Raw genomic sequence first — 23,444 nt, forward strand, 5'->3', positions numbered from 1 at the left:
TCACTCGGCTCTACGATTCAAGCAAAATCTCGGGAGCTACTGACATAGGCATCCCAGATGGGTTTGCCGAATAAGGTACCCGGGATAATCGAAGGCCCACGACCCGAAGATTATGAAGCTTGGAAGCCCAATAAGCATCGATATGGGAAGTAGAGATAGATTAGGAATAAGAGGCTTGAATCAATACGGGAAAGACTCGAATAAGTCTCCCGAACTTTGTAACTTGCACGATACGAAAACCTCGGCTCCACCTCCTATATAAAGGGGAGTCGAGGAAGAAAAAAAGGATCTAATCATTATCAACACACACCCTAGTTTTTTCATAGTCGAGCACCTTTTCGACGGAAACCTTCGAGATCTACTTGCCATCTACTTTCCGCGAAATCCTAGTCTACAACTTATAGGCATTGACAAGTTAATACCTTGTCAGTTATCAATTACCAAGGCCACCGTCCTCTTCTTTGTGAAGAGTTGAAGTTATTTGGACTTAATTGAGCTTTATTTGCCATTTATGTGTTCTTATGAGAAATCACTCATGTTATTGTAAATGTGAGTGATCATGCACCATCTAAAGTTTGAGCTCTCTAAACTCAAGCCTATCCTCATCTAGAAACACTTATATCTAGCACACAAGTCTTTTCACTCAAAACTCGAGGCTCAGGTGGGGTGGTGGAGGCCGAATATTCTTTGTTTTCCACATCTTTTTGGCAAATTTGTATTCTATATGTGCCATGGCACTGATCATGTTGTTTCACATACATGATTTTCAAATATTCAACAAAGATGGCTCAGATATTTTTGTTCCCTGAATTTTTTAGAGGATCGGATAATTCGGATCAATTGGAGTACGAATATCCGGGGAGGGGGGATTATCCGGCCCCTGTAGGGCTTGTTTGGTACTAGAGTTTTAGTGTGGATTAGCGGGGATAATCCGCTCCAAACATTAAATCCGCACTTATCTCTAAGGAGTCGTTTGGTATCCATCATTTGGGTCTGGAATCCTGGAATTCATTTTGGAATTCCATAGGTGAGCTGTTTGGTTGCCACAGAATTGGGCCGTCATTTCATTTAGGAAATCCAGCAAAATGACACCATGGGTAAACACAATTCCAAGTTGAGACCTCTCATTTGCGTTTCTCTATGGAAGCCATTTACAAATTCAATAGTGAATTCTGCTGTCATTTGCAATTCCTGTGGCAACCAAACAAGTGTCCATTTCTGAAATTACAATGTAAATGAAATGAATACATGTATTCATTTCAAAATGCTACAAACGAAATGAAAGCCTGGCTTCCAAACGAGTTCTAATGCATATTTGGTGCTAGAGTATGAGCGAGTTTAATCCCCATTAATCCCCATTTTTCTTTAAATTTTAGTGTAATTTTTTCAACCTCCAATATTCTACCTCTACCTAGTGGATTGTGGATAAAATTTTGTGGGGATTCGATGACAGTAGAATTCACCCAATACTTTAGAATATTATCCTCTCTAATCTCCACTAAAATACTAGTACCAAACATTAAACAAGGCAGTAAGGTTCACAGAGTTGAGAGTTTCGAGTGCCGATTTCGAGAATTTCGAGTTGGAGGTCCGTTTTAGCTTTTGCATGAGTTCAGGGTTTATTTTGAACCTTCTCCCATGTACTGCGCCGGCCTTCTGATCATCAGGTGCTCATGCCTTGCTAGACTAGAACGTCAATGACGCGTGGGTCCCGTGTTAGTCCAGTACCCACTGTGAGGTGGAGACGGGCGCAGAACCACCAATCCCCACAAGCATAAAACTGCTCGCCCAACCCAACGTGCTAATCAATCAATCAATCCCGAATCTCTTCCTCCCCGCAGCAGACGCCATGGCCTCCGCACCGACGCCGCAGCCGTTGCTCCCGGTGACCAACCCCTCCTCCGGCAGCGGAGGCTCGGCCCCGTCCTCCGGCAGCGGCTTCTCCGACGCGGCGCTCGCCACGCCGGCCTTCCGCCTCTTCCTCAGCAGGGTGTCCGACACGGCGCGCCGCTCGCTCGAGGACCGCCGCCCCTGGGCGGAGCTGGTCGACCGCTCGGCCATCTCGCGCCCGGACTCCCTCTCCGAGGCCACCTCGCGCCTGCGCCGCAACCTCGGCTACTTCCGCGTCAACTACGCCGCCGTGGTGGCCGTCTCCCTCGCGGCGTCGCTCCTGGCGCACCCCTTCTCCCTCCTCGTCCTCCTCGCCATCCTCGGCGCCTGGTGCTTCCTCTACGTCTTCCGCGCCCCCGACCAGCCCGTCGTGCTCTTCGGCCGCACCTTCACCGACCGCGAGACGCTGCTCGGCCTCGTCGTCTCCTCCCTGCTCGCCTTCTTCCTCACCTCCGTCGCCTCGCTCATCATCTCCGGCCTGCTCGTCGGCGGCGCGCTCGTGGCGGTGCACGGCGCCTTCCGCATGCCCGAGGACCTCTTCCTTGACGACTCCAGCAACGCCTCCGGTGGCAACACCACCAACAGGCTGCTCTCCTTCCTCGCGTCGCCCGGATCTGGGGTTTGAGGCTGCGCAAGATCTGGTAGGGTTTCCTTCTTTCCTGGACTGAAGAGTTCATTTGAAGTCTGAATTCGTATAGATCTGGTTCAGTGACTGTAGCTGATCGCTTCTCGCTACCCGGCTGGTACATAATTTCGACTAGGTGTGGATATGCATATCTGATTTTGGTTTTAATATATGTACCTCCAGTTCTGCGAATATCTCTGCAAGCGCTGTACTCTCTTAGATACCTCATGTGATGATTGGAGAGCATTATCAAATTGATCACTGTGACCTTTGAGACAATTGAATATCATGACAGGTTTTATGGTTTTCCCATCACTGTCGGTGCCGTTTGCAACCTTTTAATATATATACTTGTTCAAACCCGTTGTCATACCTGAATTTCGAGGTTGTGCTGGAATGTTTGCTGTCCTTCATTCAATTGTATGCGCTGTGTTGTTCAACTTTTCAAGTTGAGATAGTGGATGCTAGAGTGCTAGGTTCAACTCTTGTAGCTTGAAATAGTGGATGTTAGAGTGTTAGGTACAACTCCTGCAGCTTGACATAGTGGATGTTAGTGTGCTGGCCTGGTAGGTACACTTCTTGCAGCTTGAGGTAGTGTATGTTAATTGTTAGTCACAACTCTTGCAGGTTGAGATTGTAGATGCTAGAGGGCTTTGTACAACTTGAAGTATTTTTTCGTGAAAATGCATGCGAAGTATTTAAGGCTAAACTCTTGCAGCTTGAGATAGTGGATGTTGGAGTGCTGGGTACAACATGTTAATTATGTTGGGGTGATATCTACAACTATGAAGGTGGTTTCATTGTTCTTGCCTGTTTAAAGTTAGTGGACGTAGCTTTCTGTAGCTTTCTTCAGCACAGTTGATTCTGATGGCTGAAACCAATTTGACGTGGTGGTTTGAACTGATCTAAAATTTCTGCTGAGAACTGAGATAAGGGCATGAAGTTTATCTTAGGATTGTGTCTTCTTTTCCGGCGCCACTTATATTGTGTTGAATCATGGAGTAATCATTGCATCGGATAGTTTGCCTATCTGTAGAAAATGGTTTGTTGTTCTCAAACTCTTGTTGGTCTTATCCTTAATTGAACAAATATCCAGAAGTTTGGCCATTCTTTTGCAGTTCGTAGGAAAATGTAGTTTCCGAATAGTCTTCTCTCTAGTCTGATCATTACCATTCCCTAACGTGACATCCTCATCACAGTTCAATTCTGAACGTGATGCATCAAAATTTGATACAATTGAATATCATGACAGGTTTTATGGTTTTTTTCCATCATTGTCACTTTGTCAGTGTAGTCTTGCAGTTTTGTATCAACTTGTTCAAACTCTCATTCATACCTGAATTTTGGGGTTGTGGTGGAATGTTTGCTGTTTCATTCGATTGTATGTGTTGTGGTGACTGGTGAATGATGAGTGATGTACTGATGTACAACTTTTCATCCTGAGATGGTGGATGTTAGTGCTAGGTACAACTATGGCAGCTTGAGATAGTGGATGTTAGAGTGGTAGGAACAACTCTTGCAGTTTGAGATAGTGGATGTTAGTCCTGGCCTGGTAGGTACTGTATGCTAATTGTTAGGCACAACTCTTGCAGCTTGAGGTGGTAGTGTATGTTAATTTTTAGGCATACTTGTGCAGGTTGAGATTGCAGATGCTAGAGGGCTAGGCACAACATGTGAATTATGTAAAGCTAGACTCCTGCAGCTCTGAGATAGTGGATGTTAGAGTGCTGGGTACAACAGGTAAATCATTTTGGTTTGCTATGTCCAACTATGAAGGTGGTTTCAAGGTTCTTGCCTGTGTAAGCCACCCATGGCGAGGCTTTAGAGCATCTCCAGTCGCGTCCCCCAAACCGTCCCCCAAACCGCGCCGGATTGAGCGTTTGGGGGACGTGTTTCGTTCGTGCCGCGTTTGGGGGACGTCGCTCCCCGCCGCGTCCCCCAAACAAAATTTCGCAAATTTTAAACTTGACTAGATTCGATTAGATTCGTCCAAACTTACATAGATTCGAACGAAATTTGACTAACTTTAAAACTAAACCTAATCTAGAACCACTTGCGGCGGCCGGAGGCGTCGTAGTACTACCGGAAGTTGTACATCTCGTCGGTGACGACCTCCCGCTGACGCGCTCGTCGACGGGCTCGTCCACGGCTCGTCCTTCACCAAGCCGCTTGGTCTCGCCTCGCCGTCGTCGGTGAGGTCCACCGGCCGGCTTGCCGGAGTCGCGGATGGACATGGCGATCGCCGCGTCCGAGTTGCCCCTCCAGGCGTCCTTGTCGTCCATGGACGCCGGGAACGCCGCCCGCGGCCTCGGGCGGTCCTCGGGGTCGCCGGCCGCCGGCGATGAGCCGCTGGCGCCGCTCGTACTCCGCCAGCCGGCGCCGCCCGCGACGCTTCCTCCCGCTCCTCCTTCACCTCCGGCTCGGGATGAGCGAGGCGCCGCCGCGCCTCCCTTGCCGCCGCCCGCCGCCGCTACCGCCACGCCTCGTGTTGACGGGCGTCGCCGGCTCCTCCTTGACCTCCCGTTTGGGAACGGTGTACGGCGCCGACCGGTACGACGAGGACGGCGTCGATCGCGCCGGCCCCGAGGAAGAAGAGTGCGAGGAGGACGAGTACGTCGTCCTCCTCGGCTGCCATTGAGGAGACGGCGGCGGCGACGACGGCATCTCCGGCCTTGGAGCGCCGTTGCGGAGGCCGCGGATGACGTTCTCGAGGGTGCGCCCGGAACGCCCGGCACGAGGCGCGGCCTTCCTCGTTCCAGCCGTTGGGCCCGCCGATGAGGCCGGTGGTGCCGTGCATCTCGACGTCGTACTTGGCCTTGAAGTACGTGACCCACCGCCGTCGTTGTCCTTGGCCGCCCATGTCGGATCCGCCCGCTCCTCGGCGGTGAGTTGAGCCCGACGGGCCTTGATGGCGTCCCGCCATTGCCGCGTGTCCGGCTTCGGCCGGCGGCGGGATGCCAATGCCGTTCACGGCCATCTTCCGCCCGCCGCCGCTGGCGGCCGCATGTCCGGCGGGACCGGATACCGGCGTGGTACGGCCGCCCACGCCTCCGCCACGGTGAGGCCGCCGCGGCCGGGCCGCTCGCCGCGGCGATCTTGCGGGAGGACGAGCTCGACATTTTTGAGCGGCGAGGAGAGGATCCGGGAAGCGGGAGGCGGCGGCGACGAGAAGGATTATGATGAGCGGCGATAACCGGAGGGCGTCTTAAAACAGCGGCGGCGGCGGGTGGTTGCACGCAATAACTCCGGCGCGGACGGCCACGCGGCCATGCACGACGAGACGCGTCCCTGCGTCGCCCGGGGAAAACAGGGACGCCATTAACGTCGCTTGACCAAAGGTAGGCGACGGGGTTTTAGCCTTCCGTGCCGCCGACGCGTCGGGCCCGCGTCGGCTGGCCTCGCGTTTCGTTGTGTCCGGCGTCCCCGGAGCGTCCCCTGTGGGACGGGGACGGGCTCGGGGCGCCGGACACCGTATCGGGCCGCGCCGAACAAAAATGGGCTTTGGGGGACGCTGCTGGAACGCTTTTTTTGTCCGGCGCGCCCCAAATCGCTTTAGGGGACGGTTTGGGGGACGCGACTGGAGATGCTCTTAGATGTTTGAAGGTTAGTGGATGTAGCTTGTTGAGCTTTCTTCAGCACAGTTGATTCTGATTGCTGAAACCGATTGCTGTGGTGGTTGGCTGATCTAGGAGCATCTCCAGTCACGTTTCCAGCAGTGTCCCCCAAAGTCGCTTTTTTGTCCGGCGCGGCCCGATACGGTGTCCGGTGCCCCGAGCCTATCCTCGCCCCACAGGGGACGCTCCGGGCACGCCGGACACAACGAAAAGCGAGGCGAAGTCGACGCGGGGCTGACCCGTTAGCGGCACATTGAATTTTAACCTAACCGTTGCCTACCTCGCAAAGGAAGTTATTCACGCGCAGTGATACACGACGACATCTTTGCCTTAATGGCGACGGAGGGCCTTAATGGCGACGGAGGGGCAGACGAGACGTCTCGTCGGTGCTGCGCAGCCTCCACGTGTCGCCGGCGTTCGCATGCCACCGCATGTTCCCGCGCTTTCTTCCCGCCTCTTCCCGACGCCGGCGTCTATAAAAGGCCCTCCCGGCTCAATGGCAGCCACCACAACCGCCGGCAACCCTTTCTCCGCCCAAGCACAGCCCTCGTCGCTCCACCGCCGTCTCCTCCACCACCAGTGCGCAATGATGAACCGCCCCGGCGATGGCCAGTTCCCTCCACCGTCGTCTCCTCCACCACCACCTCCACCACCGGATCCGCAGTTCGACATCGACGTCGCCGCCCGGGAAGAGTGGTGGCGGCGAGGGTGGAGCTTTGGCGTGGACATCGTCAGCTGCGGCGGGAGGCACTCGAGTAGTAGGCCCGCCAGCAGCGTGAGGCGGCGCATGCGGCGGCAGAAGCGGCGTTCTACGCCCCGGACCCCGCAACTGACGAGAGCGTGGCGGCAGCAGCGTGGCAGGAGGAGGCGCTGGCGGACACCATTGCGGCGTTCGACGCCTCCGCGGCAGAAGAGGCACGGCGGCGCCGGACGGAGGAGATTGGCGAGCGGTGGGATGATGATCGCCGTCGCCAGCACGAGGAGCGGAAGGCGCAGTACCGCGAACGGCGAGAGGCGATCGAGCGCCGGCGGTGGGAGTCGATGGAGCGGTCGCTGCAGCTGGCGGCGGAGGAGCGTGAGCAGCGGGAGGCGGCGCTGGCGGCAACGGAGGCGGCCTGGGGGAGGCGGGCGGATGCATTGGTGGCGGAGGCCGACACATTGGCGGCGCGCCCGGAGGCGCGAATGGAGGAGGAGGGGGAGGAGACGGAGGCCGAGGCGGGGGAGGAGGAGACGGAGACCGAGGCGGAGGAGGAGGAGACATAGTAGGAGGACAACGACTTCGAGTGGTCCGACGACGACGGGCCGCACCCGGACGAGACGGCCGATCAGCAACGCGCTCGTCGAGTCCTTCGAGTCGGAGAAGAAGCTCCAGGACGCCGCCCGTGCCCGCGGAGAGGTGCAAATTCACCGCGCCGTCGAGCTCTCCCACCAGACGGCGCAACAGGGGAGGGTAGGCGACGACGCGCTGCTGGAGCAGCGGCGTCCGGCCACCGCCTTACGCATGGAGAGGCGGCGCGCGCAGCAGGAGCTGTGGCAGAGGGATGGCAGAGGGAAGGCGACGACGGGGCAGGGCCGTCGAACGCACCGCCGGGCGGTCAGTAGGCTAGGGTTTAGATGAAATGTAGCCATTTTCATTCAAACTTTGTAATATATAATCAAATTTGAATGAAAACTTTTATTTTTCGTGTACTAATATTTATTTGGGGATTTTGTTTGGGGGACGCGACTGGGGAGCGACTACGCGGCACGAACAAAGCACGCCCCCCAAACGCTCAATCCGGTGTCGTTTGGGGGACGCGACCGGAGATGCTCTAAATTGTCTGCTGAAAACTGAGATTCCGGCACGAAGCTTTATCTTATACCGTTTCTTCATTACCACTACTTATATTGTGTCGAATCATGGAGTATTCATTGCGTCGGTTTGTTGCCTATATGTAGAAAATGCTTTGTTGTTTTTAAAACTCTTGTTTATCCTATTCTGCATTGAAGAAGTAAGGTAAAACTTAACATTATCCAGTAGTTTGGCCATTCTTTTGTAGTTCGTAAGAATAGGTAGTTTGCAAATAGTCCTCTCTATAGTCTGATCATTACCATTCCCTAACGTGACTTGCTTGTCACAATTCAAACCTGAAAGTGATGCATCAAAATTTCTTGGTCCTTCTGTTGTGACATTTGACAGCATTGATGGTGTTCAGTCCTTGGCATGAGTTCGTTCCGATTGGATCTGTCCTTGAGAATCAGTGGGCTTGTGTGTTCGATGTTGAAAAATAGTCAGATCATATTGTATGGTCTCTTGTCGATGTTCTGGGAGACGGCGATATTTTGAGCTAAGGGAACAAGGAATTTGATGCAGTTGCTCTACTCCCAAATTAACCTTCGAATCTGTGTCTCACTGCTCTTGACTGAATTCTGCTTAGTTTGTAATTCCCGCATGTGAATGGTGACTAACTATTGATATTTGGATTTTGTTTCATTGAGACACGTACGTTATTTTTTTGTTGCACATCTGCAGAAGTTGCCTAGTTTGCAGAAAGGAAAAAAATGCAGTTATTGCTTGGACTACACTTGCTATTAAATAAAAGTTCACTTCAAATAATAAGCTGATGAATCACTGAAAATTACACAGATTTACAGGGGACTGTTACAAACCATGATGCAAAATCAAACCCCCTAGAAATGTAAAACAAATCTTCAAAAAACAAGAAGATCACAAATACCCCAAAAGGCAGCTACTAAGAATAAGAATAGAACATGAGCAGCCTTCAATATTGGTAGTGCTGTATCTCTGCTGGTCGTTTACTCATTAACACATTGGAAGATCAACTGGAGGCGCCTCCAGCGACTCCAGCTCGCCGTACCCATCCTCCACCAGGAACGCCATTGCCAGGCCCCATGTTATGTGCACGTCGAGATGGCAATGCATGAGCCACACCCCAGGGTTATCGGCGCGGAACCGGATGACCGCCCAGCCGTTAACCGGCACGGCGACGGTGTTCCGCTGCGGCGGGTTTTCGAGGTTGAACTTCTGGGCGTCCTTCTCGGCGTCGTAGTTGCCAAAGCCCTCGGCGAGTATGAGGAAATCGTAGCCATGGATGTGGATAGGGTGGTTCTCCGGCGTGACGATGCTGGTGTCCTGCAGGACGATCTGCACCACGGAGCCGAACCTGAGCTTGTACAGCTTCGTCGCCGGGATGGGCTGCCACAGGCTGCGGCTGACGTTCCCCGTGTAGTCGAACTGCACCGGCGGGTAGGCCGGGAAGTCGGTGGTGAAGACGCCGGGGATGTCGTAGTAGTGCGCGTGGAGGAGGGAGTCGGTCTTGGGGAAGACGAAGGACACGTTGTTCATGCTGGCCGTGAAGCGTGTGTTGTTAGGCCCGCCGCACTGCTGCCCCGGCTTGCAGTCGAACAGGCCGAGTCCGACGGTGAAGAAGAGGTTCTCGTCGACGGGGCTGGGGATCTCGACCTTCTTGGGGCTCTTGATGCCCGCGGCGAAGGCCGTGGCGGCGCCGGTGTCGTTGAACGCCGGGAGGGTGGGGAATGCCGGCGGGATGGAGGGGCCGAAGTCGGTGTCACAGCCGCAGTCGTACTCGATGACGGCCGTGGTGGTGGTGTTGTCGAACGCCACGCCCTGCGCGCTGATGTAGGCGCGCGCGGCGACGTAGTACCGCGTGGGCGGCTGGTCCATGGTGACGAGCACGTCGGTGGTCTGGCCCGGCGCGATCATGAGCACCGAGGTGGCGAAGGGCTTGGTGTAGGACGCGTCCACGCCGACCACCGTCATCTTGTGGCCGGCGATGGAGACGAAGAGCTCGTGGTTGAGCGCAGAGTTGATGAACCGCAGCAGCGCCGTTTCCCCGGGCTTCACCGAGATGGCGGTGGTGTCTGCATGCAGAACGCGCATCGTACGTTAATGGCGATTGCTGGCGCGTGTCGGCGTCAAGCGGAATGGCATCGATCGACCACGAGACTAACTCGTACCTTGGCGGGAGCAGTTGTAGAGGTCGCCGGGCTGGCCGTTGATGGTGAAGGCGTCGGAGACGTTGGGCCCGCCGCCGGTCCTCTGCGCCTCCCTGATGACGTCGATCGGGTTGGCGTTCCACCACTCGCCGAGCAGGAGGGGCACCTCCCGGGACGGCTTCTCGAATGGGTAGTCCTTGCCCTCCCTGGGGCGGATGACGAGCGCGCCGTAGACGGTGGCGCGGAGCCAGGAGCTGTGCGCGTGCCACCACAGCGTGCCCTCCTGCCCCTCGATGGTGAACTTGTACTTGTAGCTGCCGCCGGGCTTGATGGGGCACTGCGTCACGAACTCCGGCCCGTCCGCCCACCCCGTCCTGAACTGCCGGATGCCGTGCCAGTGGATGGTGACGTTGTACTGCGCGTGGTTGACGACGGTGATCACCAGGGTGTCGCCCTCCCGGACCTCCAGCGTCGGCCCCGGGAACTGCCCGTTCACCGTGATGATGTTGTGCTCGTTGCACAGCCTCTTCACCGGCGTCTCTTGGACCTGCATTAGTCGGCCAGATTGCCACGCCCAAAAATGGTCAGCCTCTGTACACGGAGCATCATGCGACGCCATGAATCCGCTGCTAGGAGGGAGGTGTAGAGGGGCAGAGGGCCACTTACGATGAACTCGTGCTCGTGCACTTCGGCGCCGGCGAGCAAGGCGAACCCGAGGAGGCTGAGGAGAAAGAGTCGTATCCCGGAGGACGCCATGCCGATCGTCTCGAGCTACCGTCGATCGCCTGGTAGCCCTCGTGGACGGTCGGCGCTCTCTGCTCACCGAGTGATCGAGGGGTAGTAGCTAGGAGAAGGCTTTGTTAACTCTGAATGCTTCCGAGTTGGCGATGAGACTTCCAGGTTCAGGGCACGGTATATATAGCGTTCGATAGAACAGGGTTCAAACTTCAAACTCTGCTTGTCATGTTCCTGACGTCCGGCCTGCGGGTTGGTCGATTAGGTTGTGATTTTCTGCACTATTAACCTTTCTGCATGCATCAGAGTGACCTGCTTCGAATCGAGTCCCCGTGCTAATTCAACCCTGCAGATGGTTTGGTGCACCCACTGGCCTGCCATGGTTGGCGCATGTAGTAGTTTCACAGGGCAAGCTACTACGAGAATGACAAGCCTCTGGGTACAGGTGGGAAGTGTTTATCACCGTACTTTGATGTCACAAATCGTTCCGTTATACTAATTGCTTAATTTGCGTAGAGTATCGGAACATCATCGTCCATGTAACGGTCTGCAAATAGGCTACTGAATGAATTGGGAAACTTTAACTAACTGACACTCCTTGTAAAATTCTTGTCATAATATTCCTAATACTTGTATCTTTATGAAAGTTTTCATCATATTTGTGTTCTTGTAAACTAATAAATTTTCACCATATCGTGCAAGACTGCAAATTGAGCAGTCATCCGGTGCAAAATCAAATTCTCTACAAAAATTATGTTTTTTCTGAAATTTCCCATGTTATTAATTTTGTCAAATTTAAAAAGAGAAATATGATGCACGCTCCTACTGCGTCAACTCAGATACATCTCTAAGACTAGACATAGTGCAAGTAACTTTAGTACGTAGTAACTTAGGATCCAAACTCATCAGGGTTTATGAGGAAGCGCTAGAGCCGGCAGCTAAGCCACGGGAGTCACAATTATTTGTTGAGGTTGCGATCCTGGTCGTCCTGAAAAATCTGACTGTTCGTCTATCGAAATCAGTTACTCCGGGTTTTCCTATTCCATCATGTTGTCATTTTAAATAACTTTTTCTTATATTTTGAGATCTAAATTCTTTCCTCTAAGGGTATGTACATTCCAGAGCGCTTGGAGAGGCGCTTAAACAGTTGAAATCCCAGACAGCCCAAGCGCCTGGCGCTAGGAGCCTTATTTTGTACTTGCTTTTTAAGCGCCGGACTCATTCTTTTGCATCGACGCTCAATAAACGACTGTACAGGACCAGAAACTTTGTTGTAACAGTCGAAAGAACAGGGATTATTTTCCTAGTGCCCCTAGCTTAGCGCCCGTGTTGTATTTGCCCTAAGGGCATGTACAATGCAAGACTTGCGTAGGCGTTTAGCAGCAAAAAAAATTGATTTTATCTAAAATATAAACACAAGAGTCTGCTTCTCCAACTCAAAGCGCTAACTGAGACGCTAAACGCGATTTGTTTTCCGTGTGGGAATATCCTCCGCAGCTGGGCAAGGCCGTTTTGAGCAGGAAAAAATCGCGGAGCGCCCGGCTCCTCACTGCATCGACGCAAGCGAATTTCCTAGGATCGGGTGGGATTCAACTGTAACTACCGGGAAATAAAGCCTGGCGCCCGTGCTAAGCTTCTGAGTTGTACATGCGTCATTTGTATTAGAGGGACTGTTAGGAACACGCTTAACCTACGAAATCAATATGACCGCACATATAATGGAAGTCAAAACAAGATAAGTGAAAGCCGAAAGAACAGAGCAAACCACTTTCGAAGGATCATGGTCATCCTCTTACGGGCATCTCTAGTTTCAAACGTACAGAGGTCAGCAGAGTTTGTTCACCATCTTTTTCCTGATCAGTTAACCTGCCGCTGTCAGAAGCTATATCAAGGCAGGATATAAGAGCTACATTTCAGACCATACTTTGCTAAAACTTGTGAGCAAGGCAACTTGTTGTTGAAATTCAGTAATCAGGAGTCAACCGTCACATTTTCTACTATTCATTTCTGTCCTATGAATGGTTGGCCTATGGTCACTTTGAAGATAACGATTTTTCGAAAATTTCCTAAGTTTTATTAAATTCCGTCAAATTCTCAAAAAGAGAGAGAGATTAGGTTGCAATAGCACACGGCTCCTCCTGCATCATGTCAGATACATCCCTAATGAGTACATCTCCGGCACTAGTTTCCAGAACTCATTTAGCTATACTCACTTCATATGAATCGTTTTCGAAATTTTTTGCTACAGAGATTAGGTTTTGTTCATTTGACGCAAGGGGCGGACAAGTAGTAAATAATAAGATGATTTGGAAGATGGAGATACCGTTGAAGACTAACGTTTCCGCGTGGTATCTTCGTCGAGGTGTTATTCTCACTAAAGATAATCTTACAAAACGCAACTAGCAAGAAAATAATAAGTGTGTCTTTTGTCATCCCGAGATAATAAAACCCTTACTATTTCAACGCCAGTTGCAAGATTTTTATGGTCAATTATCCAAATAAGTTCTACCTTATACCTGCCATGTAGCGTTGCCAACATTTTCGGTAATTGGCTTAATGGGGTGGATATGTTGGGTGGGAGTACTTGCCGTTATTTGGTCGCTTTGGCTATGTAGAAATGATAAGATGTTTAATGATAAAAAAATCTTCTCTTATGCGGGTTGTTATCTATCGGTGCACCACTTTTCTCCGTTCATGGTCTTCTCTTCAGCATATGGAGAACCGCGACCTCTTTACGGAGATGTCTACACGGTTGAAGGGCACGACAAGTCAGCAACCGGCTTATTATCCAACATGGGTGGCAACATAATTTCAGGATTGAACATTCACCACGCTAGAATTGGATATAGTTTCATGCTGGTTTCATGTATCGAGCCTTTACATTATTTTTGTATTTGCACTTGTATATTGAACGGTTGTGTGCATCTTAGTTATGCAGATACTGGATGCAATGCTTAAAATTTAAGTAATAAATCCCTCTATCGATAAAACTGAGTCGATTTTGGAAACATTATGGTTTAGTAAACTGTCTCTGAGTAGGGGCTACCTGTTGATGCGACAAATAGATGTTTCTCTATGGGTAATTATTTTTTTCGCGAAAAGACCTCAGATCTGTTCATCAAACCGACCATACAGACACTTCTAAAACATAAGAAAAATACTCCCTCCATCATATGAAGGTTGTCTAAAATTTGTCACAATTTTAATATATCTAGATGATATATCAAAATTCTGACAGATATTTCTAAGGAGGAACTAAACGTCTTTTTTCTCCTGGCCCATGGCACACGGCCGCTGCCTCTCCACTGCCGGAGTCTTTTGAGCCGCTAAAATCAAATAGGATTCTAACTTTGTTATACATACGGCCTCCATTCCAATGAATAAGTCATTTTTTTAGAAGTCAAACTATGTATACTTTGATGAAGCTTTTAGAATAAATTATTAATATGCATAATACACAATAAGTATTGATGGTTACATCATGAATTGTATTTTCATATATATATATCTATATAATATTGTTCTTATTAATGTTTTTAAACTTTTGATCAAAGTTTACTTAGCTTGACTTTTCAAAAAGATACATCTTATTCATTGGAATGGCGGGAGTATATTGTTGCATTTATGATGGGACACCAACAACTATGGTTCAATTAGTTAATTTTTTATTACAAAAATATTCATCCTCCTATCTTTATTAGGCAGTAGTTTTTATTACAAAAACATTCCTCCTTCTATTTGTCAGCCCCGAACAGGAGCCGAGGGTCTAGCCGAAGCTTGCATAGGTGAGGCACATGTGTGGTAACGAGTTAGGGGTTATGGTTGGGGTCAGGGGCTGGATGGCAGTGGTGGTCGGCGGGGTTTATGAGGAAGCGGCAATCCCAGCGACCAAGCCACCGGAGTCGCAATTTCTTGAGGTTGCGATCCTGGCTGTCATGTCTCAATCAAATGGTGCAACAAAAATCTATCCGGTCTGTCAAAATCAGTCACTCCCATTTTCATATTTCATCATGTTGTCATTTCAAAGATTATTTCTCTTTTTTGAGATCTGAATTCTCCTCTAACACACGCTAAACCTACATAATCAACGAAATTGATAGGTCCACACATCTTGTCATAACAAAGATAAGTGAATTCCAGCAAATCATTTTTGAAGGATAATGGTCACCCTCATGCAGGCATCTCTAGTTTCAGACGTACAGAGGTCAGCAGAGTCTGTTCACCATCTTCTTCCTGATCAGTTAATCTGCCGCTGTCAGAAGCTATAGCAAGGCAGAATACAGGAGCTACATTTTTTTTCAAACGATGCAGGAGCTACATTTCATACCATACTTTGCTGAAACTTGTGGGCAAAGCAACTTGGTGTTGAAATCCAATGATTAGGAGTCAACCGTGACATTTTCTACTATTCATTTCTGTCCTATGAATGGTTGGCCGGATGGCCACCATAAAGATAATAGACTGAACTTCGTCAGGTTGCTCGGGGTTGAGTCATTTTGTACCGACTTTAGTACTAAAAAAGAGGTGGATTTGGTAACCAACATTACATTGCAGGTGTCAACATTTGTTCCAACAAATCTTCCGAATCGGCAATGGCACCGTATGTGATTGCTCAGTCCGGTTCTACACGCCACGTTCCATCTCTTGCTTTTGCAAAACGAACGAGTCAACTTGGAAGCTAAGACTGTACGAGTACAACACCTCAGCTGCCGTAAAATGTGTTCTCAACTCTTCTACATCCAACATTTCCTTTCAAATTAGGTATTCATTTACATATACAGAAAAAAAAACGGAATTCTGTTGAATTCTTTCAGGAAACACCTAATTCAGCAGTTGACATGAATACTAAGCTCTGAACAATGACACTAGAAAAGCTCCAGGTTCCAACTTTACATAGGCCTTGCCTTCTGTCGTCGTGGACCGGCCATGAGGTAGGTTCGGCGACCTGGCCGCTTCCGATGACTTCCACGACCACTCTACAAAGAAGTATCACAGTATCTATCTATCTGGTGAGTTAGGAATGGCAGGTGGGAACAACAAAATTGCGCAAAAATACCAACTCCAATCCGCCCCTAAAGCTCTGAACTATTGGAGAAAAATTTCCTACGAGTAGCTGGACATGCAATCATCTGTGAGAGCGCCACTTGATGATTGTGTCTAATTTGTTTTTGGCCCTGCTGCATGTGCCTGATTTCTTTTTGGCAGAGGAGGTTCGGAAGTTGGAGAAAAATGGCATCATAGCCTGAACCATATTTTAGTGTGCAGGTTGGATAAGGCGTGCTCATTGTCTTCTAACCACAACTGCAAATGCACTTTTGGTATATCAAGTTGCAAATCTATAATAACCTATCTAGTGGGTACTTGGTAATGATTTGATCTTATTTTTCTGCATTGAAGATTGAGTTTCCACTTGATTGTCGCTTTTTACTAGTTGTAGGATCTGTTTGGAAGGACAATCTCAAGAAATTTGGGGCTACATAGCGAAAAAAAAAGATGTTGCTAATATGACTAAATCATACGTCAATGAATTGATCGATTCATTGGCATTTCAAAACAGAAAGAATCCATTGGTTCATCGATTGATCTACAAATTAATAAGATCGAATGTCGAATTACTAAGATTGACCGGGGTATCCACTGACAAGTTGACTAGGAATCGGTGATTAGGACGTTGTTGTAACTCGGTCTTCTGGTGGTGCGATTCAGTTCCTAATGACAGATTGGAGACTAGAGTGATGGTTTGTTGGCTTCGGCCTTCAGGAATCGGGACAATTCAAAGGCTTGTTTTAAATTGAGGAAACAAAAAAAAAACATATACATTTTTCGTTAATCTCTCTTTAAAAGGACGAGCACATGAATCTTACAATCTATCTGGACATTTGTATTCAAATGTCAATGCATGAAGGACGACACTAGTCGCATAATTAATAACATCCTGATTCTACTTTAAAACATGGTCTGGCTTTAATTTAATCATATTTATGAGATTTCCAGTGAACCAAACATCCAAGTTTAGAAAAATGCTATTTCTCTGATTCTCTGTTTTGCATACCTTTCTGCCATACATTTATGTTTTTTCTCTATTCGTGAAATCATGTCCCTTTTCTTGTGTTAATTACCTGCAATCCCGTCCCTTTTCTAAATGCATCTCGAATTGGCCGACGTAGATGGACGCTGAGCGACCGTTTGCGTCTCCGCGAACGAAAAATGCGTCTGGGACCAGGCCCAGCGGCTCGACGCAAACCTGGCCAAATATGCGTCGAGTTTGCGTCTCGGTGGACGCTCCGAGTGACCGCCAAAACTCACGTAGGACCCGCGCGTCAGTGGCAGAGACGCCGATAACATTCCCGTCAGTGGCCATTCCCAGCGCGAAAAATTAAAGTAGACCGGCGCCAATAGTCCAGGCCATAGCGATGGACGTCCTCGTCGCCGCAGCCACCATAGATTCCGAGGGAACCCTCGCATCCGCTGCGTCGGACTCTCCCATAGCCACCACCATAGCCCCAATGGAGGCCGCATCTCCGGCCGAATCAAAGCGTGCCGCCACCGGCGGCCGGGAAGCTAAGCCGAAGGCGGCAAAGAAGGTGCTATCCAAGGAGTAGAAAGGCATCGAAGCCGCGAAGCGTCGCGGTCGGCGCAAGAATCTGAAGGAGGGGAATGCAGCCGCCATCCAGCACGTGGAGGCCGCTGCCCACATCGCATGGCAGATGCAGCTGAAAGACGGCGTGCAAGTAGGCCTCCATCCGAGCCTAGCGGAGGCCATGCTCCTCGTCAAGCAAGAGAGGATCGTTGGTGTCGCCCCCCCGGCCTCGTTGCCGAGCTCGGTAAGTTCCCAGCTGCGTCCTGGAACGTCTGCACCCTTGCAGGTTGATACGTCTCCGACGTATCGATAATTTCTTATGTTCTATGCCATATTATTGATGATACCTACATGTTTTATGCACACTTTATGTCATATTCGTGCATTTTCTGGAACTAACCTATTAACAAGATGCCGAAGTGCCGGTTCTGTTTTCTCGTCGTTTTTGGTTTCGAAATCCTAGTAACGAAATATTCTCGGAATTGGACGAAACAAAGACCCGGGGGCCTATTTCGCCACGAACCTTCCGGAAGACCGAAGAGCATACGAAGTGGGGCCACGAGGTGGCCAAACCACATGGCGGCGCGGCCGAGGGGGCCCGCGCCGCCCTGTGGTGTGGGCCCCTCGTCAGGCCCCCGACTCTGCCCTTCCGCCTACTTAAAGTCTCCGTCGCGAAACCCCTGAGGCAAAAAACCACGATACGGAAAACCTTCCAGAGACGCCGCCGCCGCCGATCCCATCTCGGGGGATTCTGGAGATCTCCTCCGGCACCCTGCCGGAGAGGGGATTCATCTCCCGGAGGACTCTACACCGCCATGGTCGCCTCCGGAGTGATGAGTGAGTAGTTCACCCCTGGACTATGGGTCCATAGCAGTAGCTAGATGGTTGTCTTCTCCTCATTGTGCTTCATTGTTGGATCTTGTGAGCTGCCTAACATGATCAAGATCATCTATCCGTAATACTCTATGTTGTGTTTGTCGGGATCCGATGGATAGAGAATACCATGTCATGTTAATTATCAAGTTATTACATATGTGTTGTTTATGATCTTGCATGCTCTCCGTTACTAGTAGAGGCTCCGGCCAAGTTTTTGCTTTTAACTCCAAGAGGGAGTATTTATGCTCGATAGTGGGTTCATGCCCGCATTGACACCAGGACGATGTGACGAAAGTTCTAAGGTTGTGTTGTGTTGTTGCCACTAGGGATAAAACATTGGCGCTATGTCCGAGGATGTAGTTGTTGATTACATTACGCACCATACTTAATGCAATTGTCTGTTGCTTTGCAACTTAATACTGGAAGGGGTTCGGACGATAATCTGAAGGTGGACTTTTTAGGCATAGATGCAGTTGGATGGCGGTCTATGTACTTTGTCGTAATGCCCAATTAAATCTCACTATACTTATCATGTCATGTATGTGCATTGTTATGCCCTCTCTATTTGTCAATTGCCCGACTGTAATTTGTTCACCCAACATGCTTTTATCTTATGGGAGAGACACCTCTAGTGAACTGTGGACCCCGGTCCATTCTTTAATACTGAAATACAAATCTGCTCGCAATACTTGTTTTTACTCGTTTTCTCTGCAAACAATCATCTTCCACACAATACGGTTAATCCTTTGTTACGAGCAAGCCGGTGAGATTGACAACCTCACTTGTTTCGTTGGGGCAAAGTACTTTGGTTGTGTTGTGCAGGTTCCACGTTGGCGCCGGAATCCCCGGTGTTGCGCCGCACTACATCCCGCCGCCATCAACCTTCAACGTGCTTCTTGGCTCCTCCTGGTTCGATAAACCTTGGTTTCTTTATGAGGGAAAACTTGCTGCTGTGCGCATCATACCTTCCTCTTGGGGTTGCCCAACGAACGTGTGAAATACACGCCATCAAGCTCTTTTTCTGGCGCCGTTGCCGGGGAACTGAAGAAAAGCTACACTACAAAGATTTCTAACTCCCACGTCAACTACACGCTAGCATCTTTTTCTGGCGCCGTTGCCGGGGAGATCAAGACACGCTGCAAGGGGAGTCTCCACTTCCCAATCTCTTTACTTTGTTTTTGTCTTGCTTTATTTTATTTACTACTTTGTTTGCTGCATTATATCAAAACACAAAAAAAAATTAGTTGCTAGTTTTACTTTATTTACTGTCTTGTTTGCTATATCAAAAACACAAAAAAAATTAGTTTACTTGCATTTACTTTATCTAGTTTGCTTTATTTACTACTGCTAAAATGAGTAATCCTGAAGTTGAAGTTCGTTCATTTAAGCAACAAGGAGGAGAATGTTTAAAAGATGCTTGGTATAGAATTAGAGATGCCCATAATAGGTGCACTAAGAAACACTCCACCACTATCCTACTCAGGAATTTTTATGTTGGTATCTCTAGCTGGAATAGATATGTTCTTGATTGTCTTGCGGGGGGTAACTTCTTAGGTTCTCCCGCTTTAGAGGCTAGCTGCATTATTGAGAGTTTATTTGGAACACCACCTGTTAATGAAATTAAAATTGAAACCTCCCTTGAGGATGTTATGAAAAAATTGGAAACCATAGAGAAAAATTTTAGTGTTGAAACTAAGTTGGAGATGTTACTTGTTAAAACTGATAAACTTGATAAATCCTTAGGAGGAATTGATGAAAGAATTAGTGTCCTAGGAACTTGTGTTGACCATGATAATCAAATTAATAGGATTGGCAAACTGGAAAAAGCTATGGGAGCCTTGGGTTCAACATTTTCATCTTTACAGTTTAAAGAGAAAGTTTATGTGGGAAAGGAGCAAAAGTTTATGTATGCCTCTAAAGTGTCTAAACCAAAGAAATATTATTATAGGCCTAAAATTGACAAAGCCCCTAGTACCATTGCAAATAGGGAAGCTTATGCTTCGTCTCTTGATGTTACTTGAGATACACTTTCTGCGCCTAGCTGAAAGGCGTTAAAGAAAAGCGCTTATGGGAGACAACCCATATTTTTACTACAGTACTTTGTTTTATATTTGAGTCTAGGAAGTTGTTTACTACTGTAGCAACCTCTCCTTATCTTAGTTTTATGTTTTGTTGTGCCAAGTAAAGTCTTTGATAGAAAAGTAAGTACTAGATTTGGATTACTGCGCAGTTCCAGATTTCTTTGCTGTCACGAATCTGGGTCTATCTCCCTGTAGGTAGCTCAGAAAATTAAGCCAATTTACGAGCATGATCCTCAGATATGTACGCAACTTTCATTCAATTTGAGCATTTTCGTTTGAGCAAGTCTGGTGGCCTAATAAAATCCATCTTTACGGACTGTTCTGTTTTGACAGATTCTGTCTTTTATTTCGCATTGCCTCTTTTGCTATGTTGGATGAATTTCTTTGATCCATTAATGTCCAGTAGCTTTATGCAATGTCCATAAGTGTTAAGAATGATTGTGTCACCTCTGAACATGTTAATTTTTATTATGCACTAACCCTCTAATGAGTTGTTTCGAGTTTGGTGTGGAGGAAGTTTTCAAGGATCAAGAGAGGAGTATGATGCAATATGATCAAGGAGAGTGAAAGCTCTAAGCTTGGGGATGCCCCGGTGGTTCACCCCTGCATATTATAAGAAGACTCAAGCGTCTAAGCTTGGGGATGCCCAAGGCATCCCCTTCTTCATCGACAACATTATCGGGTTCCTCCCCCGAAACTATATTTTTATTCCGTCACATCTTATGCACTTTGCTTGGAGCGTCGGTTTGTTTTTGTTTTTGTTTTGTTTGAATAAAATGGATCCTAGCATTCACTTTATGGGAGAGAGACACGCTCCGCTGTAGCATATGGACAAGTATGTCCTTAGGCTCTACTCATAGTATTCATGGCGAAGTTTCTTCTTCGTTAAATTGTTATATGGTTGGAATTGGAAAATGCTACATGTAGTAACTCTAAAATGTCTTGGATAATTTGATACTTGGCAATTGTTGTGCTCATGTTTAAGCTCTTGCATCATATACTTTGCACCCATTAATGAAGAAATACTTAGAGCTTGCTAATTTGGTTTGCATATTTGGTTTCTCTAGAGTCTAGATAACATCTAGTATTGAGTTTTGAACAACAAGGAAGACGGTATGGAGTCTTATAATGTTTACCATATGTCTTTTATGTGAGTTTTGCTGTACCGTTCATCCTTGTGTTTGTTTCAAATAACCTTGCTAGTCTAAACCTTGTATCGAGAGGGAATACTTCTCATGCATCCAAAATACTTGAGCCAACCACTATGCCATTTGTGTCCACCATACCTACCTACTACATGGTATTTATCCGCCATTCCAAAGTAAATTGCTTGAGTGCTACCTTTAAAATTCCATCATTCACCTTTGCAATATATAGCTCATGGGACAAATAGCTTAAAAACTATTGTGGTATTGAATATGTACTTATGCACTTTATCTCTTATTAAGTTGCTTGTTGTGCGATAACCATGTTTTTGGGGACACCATCAACTATTCCTTGTTGAATATCATGTGAGTTGCTATGCATGTCCGTCTTGTCTGAAGTAAGAGAGATCTACCACCTTTATGGTTGGAGCATGTATATTGTTAGAGAAGAACTTTGGGCCGCTAACTAAAGCCATGATTCATGGTGGAAGTTTCGATTTTGGACATATATCCTCAATCCCATATGAGAATAATAATTGTTGCCACATGCTTATGCATTAAAGAGGAGTCCATTATCTGTTGTCCATGTTGTCCCGGTATGGATGTCTAAGTTGAGAATAATCAAAAGCGAGAAATCCAAAATGCGAGCTTTCTCCTTAGACCTTTGTACAAGGCGGCATGGAGGTACCCCATTGTGACACTTGGTTAAAACATGTGCATTGCAAAGATCCGGTAGTCCAAGCTAATTAGGACAAGGTGCGGGCACTATTAGTATACTATGCATGAGGCTTGCAACTTGTAAGATATAATGTACATAACTCATATGCTTTATTACTACCGTTGACAAAATTGTTTCATGTTTTCAAAATAAAAGCTCTAGCACAAATATAGCAATCGATGCTTTCCTCTTTGAAGGACCATTCTTTTTACTTTTATGTTGAGTCAGTTCACCTATCTCTCTCCACCTTAAGAAGCAAACACTTGTGTGAACTGTGCATTGATTCCTACATACTTGCATATTGTACTTGTTATATTACTCTATGTTGACAATTATCCATGAGATATACATGTTACAAGTTGAAAGCAACCGCTGAAACTTAATCTTCCTTTGTGTTGCTTCAATACCTTTACTTTGATTTATTGCTTTATGAGTTAACTCTTATGCAAGATTTATTAATACTTGTCTTGAAGTACTATTCATGAAAAGTCTTTGCTTTATGATTCACTTGTTTACTCATGTCATTACCATTGTTTTGATCGCTGCATTCACTACATATGTTTACAAATAGTATGATCAAGGTTATGATGGCATATCACTTCATAAATTATCTTTGTTATCGTTTTACTCGCTCGGGACGAGCGTAACTAAGCTTGGGGATGCTTGATACGTTTCCGACGTATCGATAATTTCTTATGTTCTATGCCATATTATTGATGATACCTACATGTTTTATGCACACTTTATGTCATATTCGTGCATTTTCTGAAACTAACCTATTAACAAGATGCCGAAGTGACAGTTCCTGTTTTCTGCTGTTTTTGGTTTCAGAAATCCTAGTAACGAAATATTCTCGGAATTGGACGAAACAAAGACCCAGGGGCCTATTTCGCCACGAACCTTCCGGAAGACCGAAGAGCATACGAAGTGGGGCCACGAGGTGGCCAAACCACATGGCGGCGCGGCCGCAGGGGGGCCCGCACCGCCCGTGGTGTGGGCCCCTCGTCGGGCCCCCGACTCGCCCTTCCGCCTACTTAAAGTCTCCGTCGCGAAACCCCCGAGGCAAAAAACCACGATACGGAAAACCTTCCGGAGACGCCGCCGCCGCCGATCCCATCTCGGGGGATTCTGGAGATCTCCTCCGGCACCCTCGCCGGAGAGGGGATTCATCTCCCGGAGGACTCTACACCGCCATGGTCGCCTCCGGAGTGATGAGTGAGTAG

General features: G+C 48.1%; 2 protein-coding genes across 2 annotated transcripts; one reads left to right on the forward strand and one right to left on the reverse strand.

Moving 5' to 3' along the window:
- The first annotated feature begins 1,849 nt into the window (after positions 1–1,849).
- Positions 1,850–4,335, forward strand: LOC124665590 (PRA1 family protein B2-like). Its single transcript, XM_047202989.1, has 2 exons — positions 1,850–2,531; positions 4,152–4,335. The coding sequence occupies exon 1, from the start codon at positions 1,850–1,852 to the stop codon at positions 2,513–2,515; it is 666 nt and encodes a 221-aa protein (XP_047058945.1). The 3' UTR covers positions 2,516–2,531; positions 4,152–4,335.
- Positions 4,336–8,706: 4,371 nt separating this feature from the next.
- On the reverse strand, positions 8,707–10,842 carry LOC124667327 (laccase-3). The gene is made up of 3 exons (XM_047204627.1): positions 10,753–10,842; positions 10,108–10,633; positions 8,707–10,011 (listed from the first exon to the last, which is right to left on the reverse strand). The coding sequence occupies exons 1-3, from the start codon at positions 10,840–10,842 to the stop codon at positions 8,933–8,935; spliced, it is 1,695 nt and encodes a 564-aa protein (XP_047060583.1). The 3' UTR covers positions 8,707–8,932.
- Positions 10,843–23,444: the final 12,602 nt, after the last annotated feature.

This window comes from Lolium rigidum, chromosome 6, assembly GCF_022539505.1.
Source record: "Lolium rigidum isolate FL_2022 chromosome 6, APGP_CSIRO_Lrig_0.1, whole genome shotgun sequence".
Taxonomy (NCBI): Eukaryota; Viridiplantae; Streptophyta; class Magnoliopsida; order Poales; family Poaceae; genus Lolium; species Lolium rigidum.

Coding starts and splice junctions, on each gene's coding strand:
- LOC124665590 (XM_047202989.1), top strand. CDS start 1,850: ATGGCCTCCGCACCGACGCCGCAGCCGTTGCTCCCGGTGACCAACCCC.
- LOC124667327 (XM_047204627.1), bottom strand. CDS start 10,842: ATGGCGTCCTCCGGGATACGACTCTTTCTCCTCAGCCTCCTCGGGTTC. Junction 10,634..10,752: donor TGCACGAGCACGAGTTCATC/GTAAGTGGCCCT, acceptor CGACTAATGCAG/GTCCAAGAGACGCCGGTGAA. Junction 10,012..10,107: donor CTACAACTGCTCCCGCCAAG/GTACGAGTTAGT, acceptor TTCTGCATGCAG/ACACCACCGCCATCTCGGTG.